Genomic DNA, 23,325 nt, shown 5'->3' with positions numbered 1-23,325 from the left:
TTTCTGAGGCTAAATCACAGCTCACCAGTGAAAGACTGTCCCTGGTTAAAAGAGGTCGTTCAAAGTGTTCAGTTCAAAGGGACGGCATGCCAGTTTGCACTCAAATAACTGCTGCTGCCCTTCAGTCTTCTTCTGTAACATTGCTCTGTCCCTGTAGCCTTGTTTTACTGCAAATCTGAATACCTAGGGCAAGCCGCGCTTGGACGCAGTAACTTCAGCGGTGCTTTTGTGGAGCAGAAAAAAGTCTGCTAGGCTGAACAGTGAAAACACTGTGCCCCTTTACAGTTCTGTCTTCTTGGTTCTCCGTGTGTAATACTTGTGGCGCACATCATTCGTTCGGCCTAGTATTTTGTTTTTAATATAAAATAGTTTGTTTGTACATGAAAGATAATTAATTAGGCACACATGAAATTGTGATATGGTTTCTCCAGAACAAATGGCCTTCAAACATGTTGCCTCTGCACGTGACTGGAGGTTCGCTACTTTCTATGGCTAACAAAGCTGGTAAATACATTGCTGTATTTTGTGGTAGGTCCATTAGCAAACCAGCTGAAAAAGCAGTTCATTTAGCATACTCTGGATGAGGCAGCATCTGTAAATTGGGAATAACTGTGTGTAACTATTAACCTCAGCTAGATTAAATTGCCCAATTTAGACACTTTTTAAAAAACACAGGTGTATCCAATCCCAATCTCCTGAGAAACTCAGGGTTTTTTTGAGTAAATTGCAAATGAGATGTTGAATTCTACTCACAACAAATCTTAAATGAATTATTTTGGCTATGTTACAAGAATTCCTCAGATTTCTAGAAATTATCTAACTGTTGAAAACCATAAACCTGAAACTGGATTTGACTGCTGTTCAGTTCCCCTCTGCAGACTCTAATCTTTTGCGTGTTCAATCCTTGACCAATAAGGTGGCATTTAGAGAGGTTTTTTGACTCAAATTCTGGAAATACTTGTGCTTGTGTGTAAGTTACAAGGTAGGAATACAAGGGTATTACACAAGTTACAAGGGTACCTTCTCAGAAACGCTGATACATGCTAGTAAAATAGTCTTGCCAACACATCCCTGCTGCTTCCACTGCTTGAGCTATGTATAATATTTTTGTCCGTAGTTATAAAAGAAGGCCCAATGGTTCTTGCCTTGCAGACTTGCAGGCTACGTGGTTGTGGTAGCTCTGAGGTCTGTGTTGGCTAGATTAGAACAACAGATTGATGTTTACAGTTTCCTGTAAAGGCTTGTAATTTACCACATGGTCTATTCTGCCTTCATTTTTGCAAATTAAAGACTTAAGATTATTAAGAAAGGCTTTCTCAGGACAAAATCTTTTATGTCAATATAGCATAATATATGTCTGCTGCTTTGTCCTTTTTCTGCAGCTCCCATTGATTGTTTCTTCAGTGCATTAACCTCTCAATTCTTTTGTCACAATTGCTTGCGAACTGATTTGGGAACTGATCCAGCTTTAAAAATCCCATATCTTCAATCAGTATTGCTGTTTAAAAAAAATAAATAATTAAAAACGTCTTTTTCGGCCTTCTTAGATACTGAAAAATAAGAAAATGGACATATTAGCTTTACTACAATTCGGCTTTAGGAGGTGGCAGTGATCTTCAATAAAACAATATGTGAAATAAAATAAAATTTCATTTCAGTACAAAAATTGCAGATATAAATTAGAAAGCTTACATGTCTGTAGTAATTATTGGTTTAGAGGTGATGCAGAAGGCAGAGAAAAATACTCCTTGCTATGGAGATGTGGTTGTCAAGGCAGTATTCCTCTACATATGAGGAAAATGGTGACATTCGTCAGAAAATTAAGATATGTCATAGTTCACAATGTTAATGTGCATTGTTTGTGAAACTATTCTTCTCTTGCATGTACTATAGCAATTGCCACTTTCTTACTGCTCTGGCTGTGGATTAAACAAATGAAAATGTATTTTTCTAAGAAAGCTTTCCAAATCCATCTCAGAGAATTGAGATAACGTTTCTTGAGGAGAGAAAGCAGACTAGAAGTTGTAGCTAGTCACGCCCTTGTCAGTAAATCCTTTCTGAGGAAACTCATCAAATAGGATAAAAGTATAGAATCCATTTTGCAGCTATTCTGCTACTGTTGAAACCACGTGAAATTGTAGAATAATTTGGGTTGGAAGGGAATTTCAGAGGCCATCTAAACCCAACATCCTTTTTACATCGGGAGTAAATACACAGATCAGATTGTTCAGGGGCTTGTCCAGTTGAGTTTTGAAAGCCTCCAAGATGCCACAACATCTCTAAGCAGCATGTTCCTGTGCTTAACTTTCTTCATATTAATTATTTTATTCTTTATAGACAACCAGAATTTAGTTTTCTGCAACTTTTGATGGTTGCTTCTTATTCTTTCACTCTGTACCTCTAAGGAAGGTCTGGTTCTGTCTCTGTAACCATCCATTAAGCTGGAGAAGATGCAATTAAGTTGTCTGTTAGCCCTGTCTTCTGCAGGCTATGTTAACCAGCTCCCTCAGCCTCTCTTCATGTGTCATGTCCCCTCCAGCTGTCTCAGCAACCCACGACTGGACTCTCCACTCTGCAAATACATCTCCTGCCCTGGGGGACTCAGACTGGACACCGCGTTGCAGATGCTGTCTCACCAGTGCTGTGCGGGGAGGAAGGATCTCTTTCCTCCTCCCTTTGCTAATGCAGCCCGCTGTGCAGTTAGCCTTTATTGCCTCAAAGGCAGACTGCTGATTCGTACTTCACTTACTGTTCACCAGGACTCTCACAGATCCTTTTCTGCAGAGCTGCTCCCTCACCAGTCAGGCCACAGTACCACCAGTCCATGTACCAATGCACGGGGTTGTTCCGTCCCAAGAGCATGACTTAGATCAGGTTCTTGTCAGCCCATTCCTCCAGCATTTCAAGACTCCTGTAACTTCTCCCCCTATTTGCTCTCATGTATGAACTTGCATTCTGATACTTCATACAAGTCTTCCATGAGGATGTTCAACAGTTTTGGACCTGGTCTTGATGCCCAAGGGATGGCATTCATAGCTGACTGACAGTTAGACTTCTAAATGTTGATTGCTACTCTCTTTAAAGGCCAGCACTCTAGACAGGTTTTTATGATGCACCTTATATTGCTGACAATCCAATCCTTTTTTTTTTTTTTTTTTTTTTCCCCCTTCTATTTGGGTATGAGGATGCTGCATCGTATTCTTCAGTATGCTCCAGTAAAGGTGTAAAAGAAGATTAGGCGTACTTTCCTCTCTTGACTTGTGGGAAAGGACAAGCTCCTTCTATACCTTTCTTTTGAAATATTTTAAGAATTAGTTCTCGTTCTGAAAATGAATCGTAGATACACCTGTTGAATACTCCAGATTCTCTTGCTATATGTCTTCAGGCAATTTTGGAGACTTGTGTTTTCAAAATGTGATGTAAAATCTTTCTATGTATTTAAAAAATGAAAATATTGGTTGATGGACTAGAAGGCTGAGCTACAGTTGAGAAGACTTGTATAAAATACCTGAGATTCAGAACTCGAAAAAGTGAGGGACAGGCAGGAAACTTAAGTTAAAAAAAAAAAAAAAGAAAAGAAAGATTTAGGTGGTAATGTAGAAGCAAAACAAGTGTGACAGTCATGTCTGTTTGGGCCATTAGAAATAGGAGGAAAAAGAATTGTCATGTAGGACAAGGAAAGCTAGTATAATAAATCACAGCGGCGTAAAAGTAGTAGAAAGTTTCAGCAGTGACAAGTGGAAAGAATGCAAGTGTCAGAGGGAACGCGTTCTTTGTATGGCTCTATACATCCCTAATACTGTGTGGTCTGGGGTGCAGGCAGGAATTCCGACTAGGGCTCAGTTGTTGGGAAGTTGTTTGCCTTCTGTTAAATGTAAGTAAATGCATATAACCTTCCTACTTTGCAGGGTATTGTGATGTTTCATTAGTTAGTCTGTTCCAGACTTCAGGCACTGACACAAAACGAACGTTTCATTTTCAAATGCGTATATACCAGTAGCAAGGGCACCAGCTTTTCCTGGAATACAGTGTGTTATATGTGAAGAGGACCAAAAGTAAATGTTTCTCTGTAATGGGAGTAAAGAGATGGTACTTCTTGCTAAGGTAGTAAAGGAATTCTCTTTTGCTTACTTACTATTATCTTTTTCCCCCTATGCTTTCTGAAAAAAATTAATTTTGCATGATCTTTCTTAATTCTGAGGATACCCTTCTTTTGGAACGAGATTGTTGTTTAAACGAAATCTGAATTTGGCTCTGTACCGAACCTTCCAAAAAAAGCGAGGTGGCTGGAGAACTCATTTTGTACGATTGCAGAAGCAAATGATCTGAGTCAAGTGGCCTGGTCAGATAATTAAGCTACAACAGAGAAAGCTCGCAGAGTCAGTCAGTTGTGATTATCGGTCCAGTGTGGTTGGATGTCTGATTCCTTCTGAAAAATTTGAAGTGGCTGCTTTTATTGTCATTAATTGGGGAGTGCCAGCGACAAATCTGGAAGAATTACACTGCCACTTTAAAGAAATTCAGTATATTTCAGCCGGAATATAAGTTTAATGATGAATTGATGGCTGTTTATCCTCTGTTCTGTCCACCCCTTGGAATGTGAATGTTTGTAAGAACGATTCCCATGCTACGTGTCTGCCCCATTTCTGAATTCTTGTGTCTGTAGGCAGTCTGCGGCAGGGTGGCAATAACCGTGTATTCTTTGGGGCTGTTTACATCATCTTAGGTTTTGTTCTTTTTTTTTTTTTTTCCTTAATTATATGATTTAATTAGAAGTTTAAGAATTGGAAAATTAGCTCCAGAGCATCTAGGAAAGCAAGGCATTAAGTTCCTTGAAGTGCCTCACACAACTAAACCTTGGAAGCATTTCTGAAATATTTCCCCTGCTAAGCAAGAGGGATGTCATGAAATGAAACAAAAAAGGAAACAATATTTCATTTGTATGGAAGGATAAAGTACATTTAATCTAAAACAGGCTACTTCAATATTGATGGTATACTTGCGGAGTTCAGCAGTTTAAAAATGGAAATCTTACGGGTATTAACTCTACCACATGTAGGACGAATTAATCACATAGAAATGCACACACGTTACTGTACTTCGTAGCTATCAAAAAGCCAGAGCACTGCAAGTTCGGTAAGGGTTTTGTAACTTTGAATCCAGCCGTCTTAATTCTAAAACAAAAACGTTCGGCTTCTGGCAACTTACATAGTAGCATTTCTAATGTTTTTTAAACAGCTATTAATGTAGTCAAGCTGTGTTTTTTCTTCTTCTGTGTGTAATCATCTGCTCAGTGGTGCACTCTATAACTAGTAGCAGGAGACAGAGGAGTGGCCTGCTGTGATTGATGGGGCGAGGCCCAGCAAACTGAGAGAGTCCCATCTGGATTAGGTTTTGGGAGCAGTCAGATGCTGAGAGGGAGGTCAGTAAGCCTTGCGTTAGCTCCCCCTCCTTCAGCACCCCATCACCCGCGCTCACGCACACGTTACAGCGCGCGCACGCCCTCACCCATAATTGATGCTTGCTTTGGGCAGATGCTGTATGGCCTGGGACTAGCGCAGCTGCTAAGTTTATGGAGAATAAAGGGAGCAGGATGGTACAGCAGGTATTTTCGCTTTTCTTTTCATTTGGAACTCCTGATTTTAGTCAGCCACGGCATTTCTTATAACCAGCTACACCACTGCATGCAAGACTTCTAATACATGTTTTGTTGCTTAAGCCTGAAGGAGGGCAAACTGTGGTGGTGGTGGTGATGTATCTCTGCTGTGCTTGATATATCTAACTGAGCCGTTCTTATAACCAGCAGGTTTACAGAGTAATGTTGCATTTTTCTTCTTTGTTTCCGTGCCCTAAGGATATGATGCAGTTTGCCTCATTTAACTACGGTATGAGAGGCTTTCTCTAAATACGAAATATCTCTTGCCAAAGAAACAAAATGCACCAAACAGCAAATAGAGTAAAACAAACAATAAACTGTTAGACTTTAAAATGTAGGCAAGCAGAAAGGTTTTCATTGAATACATTTTTATGCTGCAAATGTGTTTTTAAAAAGGAACACTACGTAAGTAATGTTTTCTGTGCTCTGTCTTTTGTGTACAAACACAAGAAGCTTGCTTTATTATGTTTTGACACTTTTCATGCATTTCTTAATTATGAAATCCTTTCAGAGCAGAAGATGCTGAAAAGGCATGTTGAGATCTGAGAAACTAGCAGCATTTTAAATTCTAACCTTTCTTCAAATGGAGTAATATATATGGAATAGGAGCGCCTTCACTTACCTGCATCAACGGAATGCTTTCTTTTTTTGTTCCTTAGAGTTCAACGTTTAACCAGAAAGCAATAAACTTGATTTTATACACTGCCACGTAAAGCATATTTTTCAGTTGAAATGTGGTTTTCATTAAAACTCGGGCCAGAACATTTAGCAGAGCCTGACTGTCTGCCATCCTTTGTTCTTCTTTCTGTTGCCAACAACTACTTTATTAAAAACCATGCACAAAGTGAGCATTAAGGGGTCATTTAATGTTAAAGATTCTTGGAACTGAGTCTGAAGGGACAACTTCTGTTTAGCCTCTCATGCCTAGGTTGCATTAAGCGATGTCTGTGTACTGTCATCCGCAGTTTCGAGATTACTCTAATACCTGAGTTCATAGGCTAATTTAGGATCAATATTTCCTGTTGCTTTTGGGGCCCTTTAAAATTTTCAACTTAATGTGTTAGATCTGTTATTTCCCGTATTCATTTTAGTTCACCGTATTTTAAAGGGCACAATAAAGGGACATTTTAATTATATTTATTCTATAATAATAAATATATTTTATATTTAAAGAATTTCTGGTTCTTTAAAGTCTATTCAAATGTATCTGACTTTTGGGTAGTCTGGGGTTTCCGTCAACCGTGTGTATATACAAATGTGTATTAGTTGACACTGCATTGTTCTTGATATAAATTCCTATGCTAAACAATAAGCTATTGGCTTGATAGCCGTATAAGTAGTAAAGAACACGTTTCTACATGCGTGCTTTTATACTACATTGTAATACAGTGTCTATTGAATTAATTGTAAACCACAAATTCACACTGATTTTAAAGGCTAGAAAAGGCTACAGTAGGCACCAATTTTAAGAAAACAACCCCCTGACCCTTTGTTGTTTGCTTACTAATCTGGTCTCAGTTCTAAATAAGTGATACAGACCTCAGCTTAACAAGTCTAACGAGAGAGGTAGAAGAGCGTCAGCACCATGAAGGTGCTGGAGTTGCCAGTGCAGTTTGCCATTTTATGATACATCTAAGAAGTGAGTCGTTTGGGGTTGCTGGTACAAATAATATAAAAGTTCAACCCTCTTAATTAAATATTAGCTGTGATTAGCACTAAGTGTGAATGCTTTGAATATTAATTAGGGTCTCATGGAACTGCTGTCAATGTTAATGAGAAACAGCGGGGGTCGCAGCAACATCTGGTTTAGGGCTCAAGGTAGTATAAAAACCTTTAGATCAAATGCACCTGGACATTAGCCCTTGGTCCCTTTGTTGCCATTATTGTTCTTTTTTAACAGCTGCTGACTCTAATGCCAAGTTTAGCATCTGACATGAAGGAATAGCTTAAGGACCAGCAGTAACCAGCTACTGTGTTTCAAAGCCAGCACAGTGAAAATGCTTATATAGGCAGAAGTTCGATTTGCTGTTGTTCAGTCTTACCACTTGCTGAAGCCCCTCCTGAAACAGTTGAGTAAAAAATTTATGGCCCCTTACCTCCCCGACAAATTTCCAAAATACTTCATTAACATTTAATAAATGTCTCTGGTGTAATCCAGTCATTGCTGGTTCTGTTGTTTTTTTTAATAGTGAAAATACTAGTGAGAGAAATAAGAAAGGGACCTTGCTGTTTTAGTATGAGGGTACAAGTATACACTTAAAAAAGTTTTTAACCTCCACTGCAATTTAAACACGGCAAGTTTCAGTGCAGCAATAACACTGGAATGATTGTACATACATGCAAATGAAACTTTCTGACTTAACCCTGTGAGGTAGGTAAATGTCACTGTTTTCATTTTAAGGACAGTTGAATGAAGCAATGTAAACTACTTGCTGAAGGCCAAACATTAAAATAGTAGCAAAGAGAGGATTAAAATTAGGGAGGGTTTGATTGCTGATAAAAAGGTTTGATTTTTTTAGGACACACTGAATGCCTTTTACAAAGGAAAATTTAATTTTCCCTTCTAAGCCTGCCATGTACTAGTGCTTATTCCCATGCTGTGATTTTGCAAATTCTTCAAAGCTCCTGAGTTTAGGACCAGTTCAGGTCAGAGAACGGATGTCTGAATTAGTTGAAATTGGCTGGAAATGTCCTTAAGTACGAAGTGCAAAAGAATGTCTTTTATCCATCCAGCCTATTTTGAAATTACAAAATCAAGGACTGATGAGTACAAGTAAGCAAAACCCCTACAATGGTCCTGTGAAGGCACCTGTACATGCTTTGGTGGGAAAATGACAGAGTATTTAAAAAACTAATTAACATTTTAGTCAAATATTAATTTGTACATTACTTGATATTTAAAGGGATTTTTTAATCTTGTAAGTCAGCTCACCTGAGTTTGGGACAGTCCCTGTATTAATGCCTCTAATGCTGTGTCATCTGCAGCATCATGTTTTGGACATCTTTTATATAGGTTCTGAAAGATTGTTCTGTACATTTCCTCCCCTAGAATTATTACTGTTTGGGGTGAGCAGAGCATTTAGTCGGAAGTGTCTAAGTGATAAATGAACATACTTGACTATCGTTTATTACATCAGACATAAAGATGGATCTTCATAGAAAGAGATGAGGGCTTTTTTTTTTTAATTGTATAGGCTTATTGTAATATGGAAATGAGGTACTACTGTATTCAAATTTAAATCCTTTACAGTTCTGAAATCTGTATCTTTTGACAGCCTACAACATAGAATTTTTCTTTTATGTTAACTTAGTATTTTGGACTGATGCACTTTTAGATTCAGATGTTTGATATTTTGATCAGCTCTCATTATTTTTTTGCATTTGTGCATGCAGTTGCTTAATACAGTATACCTCAAAGTATTTCTGAATATCTCATAGAGCATTATTTCATATCAAGATTTTCAGCATACAGTGTGCATCCAAACCCTGCTCTGTGTGTAGACTGCATATATTATGTTCTGCAAATGGTGAGTCAGAACAGATCACAGCCCGGGGGCTAACCTTACCAGAGCTCCGTATTGGCAGTTGCGCTCAGTAGCCTTTGGAATAAACTGAGCTTTGTCCCTCTTCATTGTCTGAGTGGAGGCATTAGTTCAGGTAGACTTCACTGACCTTTCCCAGTTAAAGAATAGTCTACAATTATCCAGAAAACAGCAGATTTGTTTGTCTAATTATGGTAAGATTCAGTAGTGTTAGCAAAAAGGATTTAATTCGGATAAGAAATTTTCTCCTCAAAAAACACACGTTTTGCCCTTTTCAGGCTAGCAATCTTAGCACAGTACTGTCATCACTTCTGGTGTTATGTGTGCAGGATCATCGCTTATTTTATCTCACTCCACATTTCTTCTTCCTTTTTTTCTCCTTTGATTTTTACAGGGTAATCAGGAAGCTACAGCACCTCCTGACACAATGGCACAGCCTTATGCCTCAGCCCAGTTTGCGCCACCTCAGAATGGTATCCCTGCAGAATACACAGCCCCACATCCTCACCCAGCTCCAGACTACACAGGCCAAACCACTGTTCCAGAGCACACGTTAAACATGTACCCTCCTGCTCAGACACACTCTGAACAGAGTGCAGCTGACACAAATGCACAAACTGTCTCCGGCACAGCCACAGTAAGTCAAGGCTTCAGCTATTTCTAAAGCAGAATGTTGCAACTTACATGTATGTTTACTGATAACGTCTGTTTTTACGTTATGATTAATAGTTTTGCACTTCATTTGTGTCAGGATTACTCACCATTTCAAGGTTGAAAGTCTGTCAAAGTTTATCGTTGAACTTGGAGAATATAATTTTGACGCTTTTGGAGCCTCTTAGTAAGTGTGGGAGCTTTGCAGAATCGGTAGTTTCCTTTTTTACAGTGTTAGACAGACAGAATGATTAATAGCAAGCCCATGAATCATGTAATAAAGTTTGACTAAGTCCAATACAGAAGAACATTGCAAAAGAGTGTTTGTAAGCATTCGTTTGGAAAACAAACAAACAAACAGACTAATTTTGTTATTTTTAATGACCTCTCTATTTTTGACACTTCTGAGCAGTTTGTATTTGAAATTACTTGCGGAACTGTGTAAACAAGTATTGTGAAGAGCATGTCTGTAATATTGTATTTTCTAGAGAGCTTGTTTGTGCAGCCGTTACCAAAGTTGTGTGTGGATCTGTGCTCAACAGAGCAGAAATGATAGACTTTCCTTCTACTTGATTTATATATGAAGTTCTGAAGTGTCATGAATTATGCAAGAGACTCCTTCGATGGCCCTACCTTGTAATTTAAGTCACAAATTTCACACATTGATAGTTTAATGCTTCTGTCTTAATTCTAGATTGGGATCCGGTATATCCCGTGCCAACAGCTGGCAGGTTTCTGAGCCATCAGCCACCCGCATTACAAGTGTGGGATCTAGCACAGAACAGACAGCACACTGCAATTTGAGCACGTGCTTGAAACATCTCTACTAGCTGTCCTCATCCTTGCTGCAACCATGTCCCATACATGATCTTACCTCCCCTTCCTCCTCTGCCATTTATCCAGCCTGAAAAGTTTCGTGCATTAGAGCAAGAGGAAAGGGAAAGCATGTTCCCTTAAATGAGTTTTTCTGAAGATTTATGTTTATTGACATGTCACTAATTTCTTTATATGGGTATGAACAAGAAGGAAAAGCAATAGCAAAAGCACCAAAGGGTATTCCTTGCTATTATCATGGAGATGTCCCTGTGAATTAGTTACATAGGTTTGTGGTTTATGCAGTAAAACGTTTCAGTCCTTTTATTTTTGACTCAGTAACTTGTTATTGCTTTGATTGGCCCTTTGCTCTAGTAGTGTGAGAAAGTTTAAGTTGAAGAGCATCCTATTTACCTATTTCTCATAGTATTCTTTGCAGCTCTGCAGTGTCCTCTCTTATTCATCTCTTTGCTAAATTAACTTCCTGGTTCTTTCCAGCTTTTAAAATTTTCTTCCATAACAGTGTTTGATTGTTGTCAAACTCTTGTCATATGCCACTGTCATTGGTTTCGAGCAGGAACCCTAAGCTGAATAGATACGCCAGAAGAGATTGGATAATGACTAAAAATATAGACTTTCCTACTGTCACTGTCTCGTTCTTTCTATATTCTATTATTTTGCTTGCTCTCTTTGACCACTGAACAGTCCACTGTCATGTCCAGCTCAGCCTTTTCATATTTTGAAAGTGTTGGTCTGTTTGCTGTTTGGTTCTGAAGACTGTCGGTGCTAAGATCAATGGTAAAATACCTGTCGATATGAGTGGGACAGGAGCTCATCCCTCATCATATATTGCTTTCAATTTGTTGTGTTTCCTCAGCCCTTTTTGATTTTTCAGGTTAAAGAAATGTTAGTCTCTTTATCAGAAAAGTCAGGTATGCGTTTTTCCAACATCTTCCATGGCAAAGACTGATGAAAAGAAATAATTTTGATTGTCTGCAATGCCCTTATCTTCTTCAAGTGCTGCTTTAATCCCAGGTCTAGCAAATCCAATGATTCCCTTGAAAGTTTCCTGCTTCTGATATGCTAATAGGCTTTGTTGTTGTTTGTTTTTGTATCAGTTGCTATCTGCTGCTCTTAGTTCCTTTTTGCCTTGCTAATATCCAAATTATATTTTACCTGACATACCCTTTTTCCCTTCTGGTTCCACTTGGAGTGAATTGCCATTCTCTGAAGAATAACACTTCAATTCCACTAACCTTTTGCATTTGGGGAATATAGCGTAGTTATTTGCTCTTTTTATTATGGATCCTTTTCTTGCTTTCCTCTTTCCTTTCTTACAGAGGGACACACATAACTTTTTGAAGTAGCTTCCATGCCGTTTACAAAGAATTAGATTTCCTTACCTCTGACTTGTGGCTATTTTTGAGAAAGTTTTGTTTTGCTTTATAAAAAGATATTTTTTCCTAAATTGCACTGTTATGTTGCGAGCTGTGGATACTATCCCTCCCTGGAAAACAATGCATTGAAAATACAAGTTTACAAGTGCGTATGTATGGATCTACATTGTTCAAAGTAGCCTTGACATTTAATGTATCATTTACTACTTTTACAAATTTACAGTCAAATACTGTTTGCACAATTTAATTATGGGTACCTAGATTTTAGATCTAGATTTTAGATCATACGCTCTGTCTCATTAGCATTGCACTGAACACACTGTAGAGACATTATAAATAGGTATATGCAAATGGATCGCAGGCAGGTTTGACATGGGCTTTGTAATATTATGAGGGTCCAGCTGTGTACATCTATCTGTAGGTTTAAGAATACATGTTCTTATTATGAAATAGAGCTTCAACAGCACTGTGTCAACATTGTAACTCCGTGTGGTCTTTATTGTTGAAGGCAAAAAATTGTGTTTTTCTCAGGTTCCTGCTAGCTTTTTGAATAGTTGGTTTCCAGTCTTAAAGGATTTTAAGTTGAATTGATGTGGGGTCAGAGTGGCACTGGTTTGGTAGGTTTCAATATTTTTACATAGTTTCCTTTCAGTAAGCTGTATTATATGCATTTAAAAGAATAATAATCAATTGATCAATCATTCACAGAAGAATACTGCTGCGATTAATGTACACTAGAGAAGCTACTGGAGGCAAGACCAATTTTTAAATTTTCTTATTCACGTGCATATTGATGTACATGTGAAGCTGGACATACCACTAAAGATGGATCTTAAAATCTTGAAATATGAAACTAATAAAGAGCAGGGCAATTACCTAATCTGTAGAACTACTACCAGAAATGACTTAACCTCATCCATGAAGGACTTAATCCATGGTGAGGCTAGACACATACGTTGGCTTCCTCTGTGTGTCCCAGTTTCTTTTTGTCCGAGAGAGTCGTACACTGAAGCTAGAGCTCACTCACATTGGGTCGAGTGCAACCTAAGCCCCGGTTAAGATATAAGTAATAAAGATAAAAATAAAAAGGTTCCATGCAACCTCTCTTGAATCCTTTACTGCAACACAGTGTGATCTTGGCCCAGCTGGAACCTCTGCCAGTATCACCATTTGCTGCAAATTGAACAAGATTCCAATCATCAGTTTTATTATAGGTTTGCAGTTTTGTGCTCACTAGAGTGCTATTAATGTAGAGAGTCTGTAGGCTTGATTTCCTTATGAGTAGAGTCTACAGGCTTTAGTAGAGGTTTCTGGTGTTGTCTTTGGTCATTGGCCTTTTAAAATGGCTGTAAAGTACTACCAAGCCAAAAAATGCTGTAAACCAACTTTGAGTTGGTGTGGGACATTAGTTAATGAATACAGCCTTACAGAATATGTAGTATTTTCTATATGCTATGAAAGCAGACAAATCTGATCAGAAGACAATGTATGCTTTTCTCTGATTAAAATATTTTGTTGAGAACTTAAGATGAAGGGATCCTTGTTTTCTGTCTTGGATTTTACTTTTTAAAGCAAAACATTGCAAAAACCCTTTCATACCTTGAGCTTCTCCAGGGAGCACACATAATATCTGAATATAATGCTCTGGGAATCTTTTGTCATTTGTAGCACTGACTTTCTGTGGACTTCCAACTGGCATCTACTGGCTGGGCGTCTACCCTATCAAAACCCATACCATTCTCCTTACATTTCTCTCTCAGTTTAATTCCAAAGTTCTTTTCGGTTAAGAACAAACATTTTCTTGCTTGCTTTTGCTCGAACTGACTAACAAGCACTTTGAAAGTTGCAGTTAAGGTGTATGGAATGTTCTGATACTGTTAAGATTTTACTTTTCTGCATGTTACACTTAACTAATTCAAGTAGAATTTAATGGACATTCGTTTAGCAGTGCAGATGTGGGATTAGAAATGCTCTTGCACGTCCAAAAAGTGTATTTCCTAGTGAAAATTTTTAATCTATTATTCTGATAAAATAATGCAGAGCAGTATTATGTTAGGGTAAGTATTGGACATAAGAGGTGCTTAGATTGTATGTATAGGGATTGCAAACTTTGTATTTTGATGCTATGAAACAGAAAGTGTACAGGATGAAAGGGAAGTAAATGTTTGAAGACAGGATGATTTAGCTGAGATAATATGAAATCATCTGTAGGTAATAAAATACTGTCAGAAGTTACTTTGAGTCTTCTCTGAATAATACGGTTTTCATCTTTTTGAATCAATATGTTTGTTTAACGTTAATCAAGGAAGTAGTGCATCGGAGTATGTGAATAATCAATACTCATCCAGTACTGGGTTATTTAAGTCCTGGTAGACTTCTGGAGTTGCATAGCATCGAATGTGCTTTTAGTCATTAACAAAAATAGTACATCGCTTCTTTCAAGAAGGATGGATCAATGATAAGTGTGTTACAAAGTTACGGTAAAAGTAACATGTCTGACGATTTTGCGGAGTGGATTTGAGGGTTATGTTACATAGCTACATATTTTAAAGGCTTTTTAAGTTAGACATTTGATCGTTCTTATGAAATATGAAATCACCTTTTACCTGTCTACATATAGATATATGCAAACATATTGTACAGGTATATAGTTCCGACAGTAAAACTTGTTCAGTTTTTGCCTGTGGTTTTTCTGCATGATTCCTGCTGATGTCAGTGGGAGATGAGTATATAAATACAAAGGACATTAATTGGGCATGTGTAAGAAAGCAGGTAATAGTAAAGTAAATGTGCTTTCTCTAGTGTTTCCTATTCGAAGTGTATTATACTAATAATGGAAGTAAATATCACGGTCGAGTAAAAACTGAGTTTGTAACAATGCTCGGTTTTATGTATGTGTGTGTATATGAAAAATACTCTGCTCTAAACTTAGTTTGACTTTTGCATTAGAGAAAACTTGAGGTGACTGTGCAGTCTTTCTGCCTTGGCCTGTGACTTGCCAGATTCCACAAGCTGAAAAGCCTTGCTAAGCTGTGTGCCTGGATAGGAGTCCTCGAGGGAAAACGCCATTTACTTGGAGGAGTGTTGGTGATTCCGTGCATAGTGCTTTTCAGTCTAAGGCGGTTCTGAATCAACACCCAGCGTGACATTAGTGGATGCAGTGCTGCTCAAGTCTTGGAGAAGACTTGCAGTGCAGAGGTGTGGGCTGTCTGTGATCATTGAAGACGATGAGGTGTTTTTCACGTAACTCCTCTGTTATGACTACATTTCAGCTTGGTTAACTAGCGAAATTTTTCCTGTAGCATCCACTGAACTTGATACTCTTCTGTGTGAAAACAATTGATATATTAGATGTGTGTTGTTACAGTTGCCTTGCTTTACCTTGAAATTTTGTGTATTCTTTGAAATGCAGTGGTTTGTAAGCTCGATAGTTTCTTTTCTTATCGTTTGTGCATTCTTTAGTCATGTTGCAGAGGCCATCTTTTCATCTAAGGATTTGGGAAGGCTCAGAAATACTTTGGACTGATAGTAGCAAGCATTAATAGTGAAGTGCTTTAGTGCGTTGTCTAAGCTTGCAGGTGTTACTACAGTCCTCTGCAGCATATTTCTATTTTTTATTAGCTCTTTTTCCTGCTCTGTTCTTAATGATTGGTATAAGTGATCCTCCCCCACCCCGCTTTCTTTTCTCCCTAATGCTTCATTCTTTTCCTTCTCTCCTACTGTTTCATTCCTGCTCTATCCATCTCCTGGGCGTGTGGGATACATTAGCTGTTTCAAGAAATTCTATTCCATATTTAACAGTGGGCTATATTCTACTGGGTTGAGAGGTGTCCATCCTTTGTTCTTACAGCAGTGTCTCATTGAAGTAGAGATGTTTAAAACAACGTTCTCTGTAATTTGCTGGTTCAACGTGGAACTGTGGTTGTGCTTCTTAGCCTTGAGGTAAACTTCCTTGGAGTCCAACATACCAAGTACATGCATGGTGAGTGGGACATTTCAGCGCTGCTGAGCCCAGCTGGTGTTATCCTGGTCTCTGAATATTCTGCTTTTGCCCAGTAGGTTTTCATGGCGCACTGGGAACATGGATCCTGGAACTGCCTCTTGTGGCTTGGGAGGAAAAAGTGCCTGGGTCGCCTTTGTGTGTAGGTCTGTCTGGAAAGCATGCGGAGCAGAATTACAGTGCAGACAACCACATCAATCATTTCTCTAAACAGTGGTGCTCTGAGGACTGTGCTCCCCCTGCGGAGGAGCTAGGAACTTTTCCACCATGAAGCCGCAGTCTTGCAAGTCAGATTTCCCCATGGATACTTATTTTTTTCCCCAACTGTTATCAATGACCCAATTTTTATTCTATTTCAATCCTGTATTTTTGTCCACAGAAGTTTGCCACCAGTATGCTAGATAGTTGATAATACTTTGACAATTGTTACAGCAGTGTTTATTAATCTAAATCATACCCTGCTGGCGTAGGCTATTGTATCGGCATGGTGTGCTGCTTCAGTTATACTACCTATTATATTTGGTTCCAAAAGCTACTTGAAAAAAGATATTTTACGGAGCTTGTTTCAAGACCCCAAGTGCTTCAGAACTGCAGAAGCAAGCAAGCTGCTCCAGCTCCTACTCTATAGTGAAGAGATCAAAACTGACATCCCAAATAGATAACATAACGCCGTGCTGGTTTGGTGAGATACAGTAGTGACTCGTGATCATAGGCATTATTACTTCTAAGAGGCTTCCTTGCCGAGAGCCCCGTGTGTAAACTTTATAACTGTGCCCCACCTGTATTCCTTTGCCTGTGCTAAGGACAGCAGGAACGTAGTGCTCGCTTCAGCAGCTGTGTGTGTCAGTGCGTGCTCTAGAATAGATTCTTCTCAAGGATACGCAGACCCTTGAACTGACTGGTTTGTATGATAACATTTATAAAGCGCCTGTTTGTACACTTAGTTGTTTTGCCAGGTGAGGAGATAACCCCCTTTTTTTCCTGTGTTGCTAAGTTAACTCAGGCTTTGGTCCCAGAAGGCGGTTGTTGCTCTGTGAGTGAGGAGACAGCTGGTACACTGCCAGCTAATTGTGATACTGCAGCCGTCGCAGCACGCCTTAAGTTCTTCTGAAATCTCGGTAACTGATCCCTGCAATTTAGGTATCACCCCAGCTTCTCTTTCCTTTTGATTCTCATAGCAAGAAGGGATTACAAATGTGATATTGACACAGAAGACATAAAAATGACTATTCTGGGTTTTTTTGAGACATTGTGATTTTGACTTCCTCTCGTGATTTTTGAGTGCTTGAAATTGGTGAAGTAGTAAAGCTGAAGCTCCTCCCCAGACACAAAAAACCCCCCATCCGGGGATAAAGAGAGCAGTTACGCTCTGTCATCTCTAGTTATGTTTGCTCAAATAAATTAGCTGAATACCACTGAATACCCCTCTGGATGTTCATTGTGGGGCAGACTAACAGTTCGTAGATCACTTGAGCAGGTAATTCCAGCCAGCTCTAAGGCAGATTTAATGAACAAAAAGTTGCACAGGTCTTTTCAATCACATTGTCAAACAGAGATATAGTCCTATTACTCCAATTTGAAAAGTTTCTTCTAAAAAGCATTACCAATTAATTTCTGATGTGCCAAGTTTAATTGACCAATTAAACAATTTAGGATTTTCTTCCTGCTTGGCCCTGAAAGAGTTAACTGTATTGGTTTTTTGAGTTTTCTTATGCTTTGTATTGTCTCTTAGATTCTTTCCTTCTCCATACCAATTCTTTTACATCTATGTTACTGACTTTTGCTTCCCTCTGTGCAGTCGAAGTAGCCGTGGCATCCAAATGCTTTGGCTGTGCTTCGCGTTCTGATGTATTGGGAAAAATACGTTGCACGTTTTGCTGAATAAATTGAGCATAAATTTCAACAGTTTTGATGAAATAGCTAATTACAGCTTACTTTGTATTTGACCTTCTGCATCTTTGCTTCACATTGTAATGTGGTAATTAAAATTGATCCTTATGGGGGGATTTTTTTGGTGAAAATTAGCTCTAATTTTCCCAAAATACTGGAGTGGCTGTGCTAGGTTAGGTAAGACTAATATTGTTTTCCATTCTCTTGTAATTGGCATGCACATGATAGTTAATGGTTTACAACTTTATCAGAAGATGTTGATTCCATTCTGTACCAACTCTTCGTAATTGCAATATAAACTTGTGTATTGCTTGGACTACTTTGTGCAATGGCATGAGGAGAATATGTTTGTGACATCTTGATTAACCAGCAACGTCCTTAGGTCCTTGCTTGCAAGAAATTGGCTCTCCATTAGAGAGGTCAAAATTAGAGAGGTAGCACAGGTAGATGGAAAACTAACAGGGTTTGGAGTTAAAAGCTGTGAAGATCATTCAGACTGGCTTCCTCTCTCCTTCCTTAAATCATAAGGCTGAATTTCTATTCATGTGACAGTCTTTGCCCAGGGTTACACACGAGCTAAAGTCACGCTCCTGCGTGACTACAAGTGGGTCTCGGTTAAGGATGGCTTAGTGGCTTATTACCCCCCAACCCTGAAAATATTTTTTTTCAAATCCTGTTTATACTCTCAAGTTTCCATTCCTCTCCCACACACCTCTCTCTTCAGCTTTCCCACACACCCACCCACCTGCCCACAGAATTACTTTAATTAAATGTTACTCATGTGTGGGCTTGCTTTCCACTTCTCCCTGCTTAATCTGTTGCCTTTCTAGGGTCAGTATGAAAGAGTGACTTGATTCAAACATTTAACTTTGCTATCCATCAATATTAGAAAGACAGTAGCGAGGCACATCGCTCTCTGTTGGCTTAACCTGCAAGCAGTTGAACCCAACTGTAAGTTTGCAGCTGCTTTATGGTCTACCAGTGACGTGACAGGGTGAAATACACATCACAGGCAGAAGGAGACAGAGGACAATTTTCTTATTAACTAGGTGTGCATTCAGGAAATGGGTAGAAGTTCTTCCTTTCAGATTTTACTGGAAAGGAATTAGACTGAGCTAATAGCCTAGCACGCACATCACGCTGTATTTGGTCTTTCTGTGATATGCAGAAAGATTTCCGTGGTTATTTTAAATTGCACAAACCTAGACATTAAATGGCCAAAAATTTATAAATTACTTGTAGAAATAGGTCGAAATTCCAGATGAAGGGATAAGTAAGAGAGTAATCTGGTTTTGTTCTGTCTTGAATTAATTCTGCATTTATATGGCAATTTCTTTACAAAAGTGTGACATGGAAATAGCCGTCCAGATGTCAAGATACTTGCTGCGATTTGAGGAAGACCAGAATAGTAGGGGGTTTTGTCCTAGTTTTGCTGGAAAATAAGAACGGAGCGAGGAGGGCCATTAGGCTATTGGAGATGGACTTTGGTTATGAAAGCGTGCATACCTTTGTACTGTAAACTGCAGGTAACTTACGTTTAAGACTATTAATAGGAACATAAGATAACTGCCTCAGTGAATCTGAACCTCTTAGCATATAGTTTTCTGATTTTAATATGAACATCACTGTGTAAAGGAAACTATTTCTTAATATTCTTATTACTATGCTTTTCTATTTCTTTTAAAACAAAATGCTTTAAAATATATTTATAACATCAATAAATTAGAATAATACATGCAGAGATCAGTACTTTTATTTTAAAAATTCAGGTACTCTTAAAACTAAATTTACTCTTGCTGTCATAGGTTTTGTTCCCAGTTAGACAGTTTATACTTCACAATTGCATCTTGTAGCTAGACACTATTTAAAATAATGTACACATTTGATAATTAATTTATTAAAATATTCATTTACAGTAGAATGCCTTTACCAAAACGTTACATGCAATTCTCCCACAGCAAAAGCAAAGCCCCTGTTCTGTTTCTCTCTGTATGAGACCTACTTGGTTGCCCTGCATGAAATGGAAGTTCTTTCATGTTGATACGTGAGCAGTTGTTAACTTCAAAAAACATAATGTCAGCTGATTAAGATATTAACTTGATCTTATTGGAGAGGTTTTTTTGAGATGTGAGTAGTTGCCATGTGCTTTGTGCTTTTTAGTTATGTGATTAAAGGTGAACATTTAGTTACTTTGTTGGCACTGCAGGGATAGAGAGTAAATATTTCCTGATATATTGAAAAGGTTTTATATACCTGTATAAAATAATTGCTAATTTTTAAATAAGAATTGCACAAATATAAAACCTGCCTCTCCTTTTGCTTGCTTCTTGCCTGTTTTTCATCTTTGTGTACATTTTAGTTGTATTGTCTTCCTTTTCATCTTTACAACACTTTATTCCCTTTTTGTAATCTTCCTCTGGTTTTCCTTTGATGTTATTTTTCCATATGCTTGCTTTGTCTTGACTTCCTGTTTCTTCCCAGTTTTTGCTTATTCCAAGATTATCTAGTAGTTTACTTTCATCCCCCCTGCCATAGGAGTTACAAAGCCAGCTACCATTGATTTTAATGTGGCATGGAGAGAATAGTAATCTTCTGAAGGGAATATATAGTTGATGTGAAGAACAAAGATGAATTCTCTGGTATTTGTGTATCTAGATTGCTGCATCTTGCTGGTTCTAGATGCTTTTTCAGATGGTATCCCACGCTGTTGTGTTGCAGTATCAGCATATGGTGCTGCCTTTTTTGATTTAGAAAAGCCTCTCAAGGGCTTTCTAAGAGAGACCCCTCAGGCTACCCACTACTCTTGCTTAAAGGGGCTTTCTGCATTTGCTTTTCCAGTGGAGACCTCTTTAAATCTCACCCACTGAAACCGTTGCCACTACTATTGATCTCTTCCCTTTCTGGGAACTGCCTCTGAACTACAGTCAGAATCTTACCTCAGTATACAAATTCTGAGATGCTCGTTTAAAACCCATCTCCGAACGGCAGGAGGATGTGTCAGGACTCTTCAGGTCCTTCCCAGCCGCAGCAATCAGTTCTGTGAAAATGCTGTGAGGAGGAGGCGATTAAAGAGTGCCCGTGTGGCAGCTTCTTATCAGCCTCTGCCACGAGGTCTAATAACACCTCCAGGTGCGGCAGACAAAGAACATGAAATTCTCTATCAATGGAACAGAGGATTTCAAAGATTGTTTGCCATTGAGGACATCTCAATCTTTATATATTGACTGATTGCAGATTCTGTAATAAGACTGGCACTGCTTCCCAGCTTCCTTATACCTTGAAAAGTAAGAACGGAGGGTTTCTCTTGCAGTGCTTTTTTGCTTTGGATTGCAATTAAAATACTTTTCTTTTATTCTCTGATTTGTAAAAGAAAAAAAAAAGCCAGCAGAATGCCTTCTGATTCAGTCAAAAGAGAAGAGGAAAGCGTGATTACAGTCGGCAAGTCTGTTTCTATGCCTGTGGTTTTTTGTTGCTGTTATAAAAACTGCATCAAAAGATGTCAACTATTTAATTTAATAAGGATTCACATAAGTTCCAGCTGTTCCAGAATAGTATCTAAATATTTGATTTGAAAACAATATGTGTACCAACACTGCAACATACTGCAGGCATGATCACCCAGCTATCCGGAAAGATCGAAGTCTGACTGCTAATTAGTGTTTGCAGACGAAGCTTCTGTAGTGCTAGCTTCACTTAGTAAAAGGTCTTGTGGGTTATAAGCACATAATGTGAGAGATAAAAGGCGACCACAAAACTTAATGGAAACGATGTCAATTTATTATTTTAAAGTTATAATCATGCTGGGACACCTAATTTTGCTTTTCATAATGACATGTGATGTATTTTGTAATATGTTCCTATTAAATAAGGGCAGCAGTAAGATAACATTTTTTGTAAAGAGATTTATTGCCAAAAATACAGTTAAAAAATGTCAACTTACTTAAAATATTTGAAATTATTACTCTTAACATGCAATGATATTAAAAAAGAAATCATGTGGTTTTTCACTTACATTGAGGAAAAATTAATAGTTTAGGCCAGAGAAATTTCCTTTTAACTTGTGCATTTACTTGCAAAGCTAGTAGCTAGTCTCTTGCCTATTTGCTCAGAGTCCTTATTCTTTGGTTTTAGGGGTATGGAAATACTTGTGCTGAGAAATATGGTTTCTCAGGGACATATTCCCTCCCCTTCATTTCCTTTCTTAAATAGTTTTCAAGTACGAGGTTACCAAATTTAATGAAACAGATGCCAAGTTTCACCTTTGAATATTTGTATTTCCTTGTTCTCATACATAAGCTCTTCCTTTTTTTCTTTCGAGAAAAACTGGCAGGGACAGGTGGAAAGCTGTCCTGACCTGGAGCGGGAGAAGTACTGGAGCTTTGTTGCTTACATACGAATGTCACTTTTTTCTCTTTTTAGTGCAGAATGTATTCTAGTTTTGTCAGTGTTTGTGAAAAAATATTAGATAGTGTTAAAAAGTAAAGGATATAAAAGAAATAAAAATCCGATAAAAAGGTAGATTTTAAGCAGATTGAAAATTGTTTCTTTTATAGTGGTCGCTTAAAGTGATGAGCTTACAATACATTACGATTAGTGGGTTTTTTAGGAAGCTTGCTTAAATTCCTGGGTTTTAAAAATTTCTTTCAGATTTACAAAATCAAAAAGTTAAGTTGGAGGAGTAAACATGTTTGTAAGGTAGAAATTGAATTATTTCTAATGTATTGACGGACGTTGTTTGATACTCATGAGTGGGTGATGCTATATCCTGGTAGATTGCAGCATGGCACACAGAACTGTAGGGACAAAATACAGTTTTAAGATGAGAGATAAGTCTTGCAAGCACTTACAACTGAAACGGTTGTGTACTGGTGTTTATCATAATCAAACTGAACTGCTTACAGGTTACTAGATTCAGGAATAGGTACCTGCATAGTGGGTTCCTGAGTGTCTGCAGAGCTGCTGGATAGCTGTGTTTGAATACACTTGTGTTATAAGATTTTGCCCTTAATACGAGCTGATGGGTGACATTTTATTTGGGTGGTACGCGTTATTTGAAACATCAGGCTTGCACTGCAGTGTCAGTACCTGCTGGTGTGCTTGAAGTTATCCAATCCTGGCTACTTGTGAAATGGCTCATGCATGTCATAAAAGCAGTTTCACACCCACCTAAAGTGTTGCTATTGGCTTCTTCCCATCTCCAGAAGCATTTCCAATTTTAGAACTTTCTTCCTCTCATTTTTGAGTTAGGCTTCCTCTTTTCTTTTTTCCCCCACTGAGCTGGGAGTGTTGCAGATCCATTCCTTTTATCTCTCTGTTCTCTCTTGAAAGAAACTTGCAGCCATTTCCCATGTTACTTCTCTTTTTGCGTGTACAGCG

General features: G+C 38.3%; 1 protein-coding gene across 10 annotated transcripts in view; it reads left to right on the top strand.

Annotated features, from left to right (window-relative positions):
- Positions 1 to 23,325, top strand: part of RBFOX1 (RNA binding fox-1 homolog 1) — a gene marked incomplete at both ends in the record, with an annotated part of 1,321,463 nt that overhangs the window by 1,167,886 nt on the left and 130,252 nt on the right. For 9 of the 10 annotated variants that reach the window (XM_082006867.1, XM_082006865.1, XM_082006866.1 and 6 more), the window contains one exon: positions 9,593 to 9,835. In XM_082006867.1, the coding sequence (XP_081862993.1) occupies positions 9,593 to 9,835 (243 nt within the window). Of the gene's footprint in view, positions 1 to 5,572; positions 5,606 to 9,592; positions 9,836 to 23,325 lie in introns of those variants that run through there. The other variant, XM_082006871.1, reaches the window with a different exon arrangement.

Source organism: Phaethon aethereus (genome assembly GCF_964289735.1).
Source record: "Phaethon aethereus genome assembly, chromosome: 15".
In the NCBI taxonomy this organism is placed as follows: Eukaryota; Metazoa; Chordata; class Aves; order Phaethontiformes; family Phaethontidae; genus Phaethon; species Phaethon aethereus.
The sequence above is the reverse complement of the archived record's forward strand: the minus strand, read 5'-3'. Positions and strand labels throughout refer to the sequence as shown.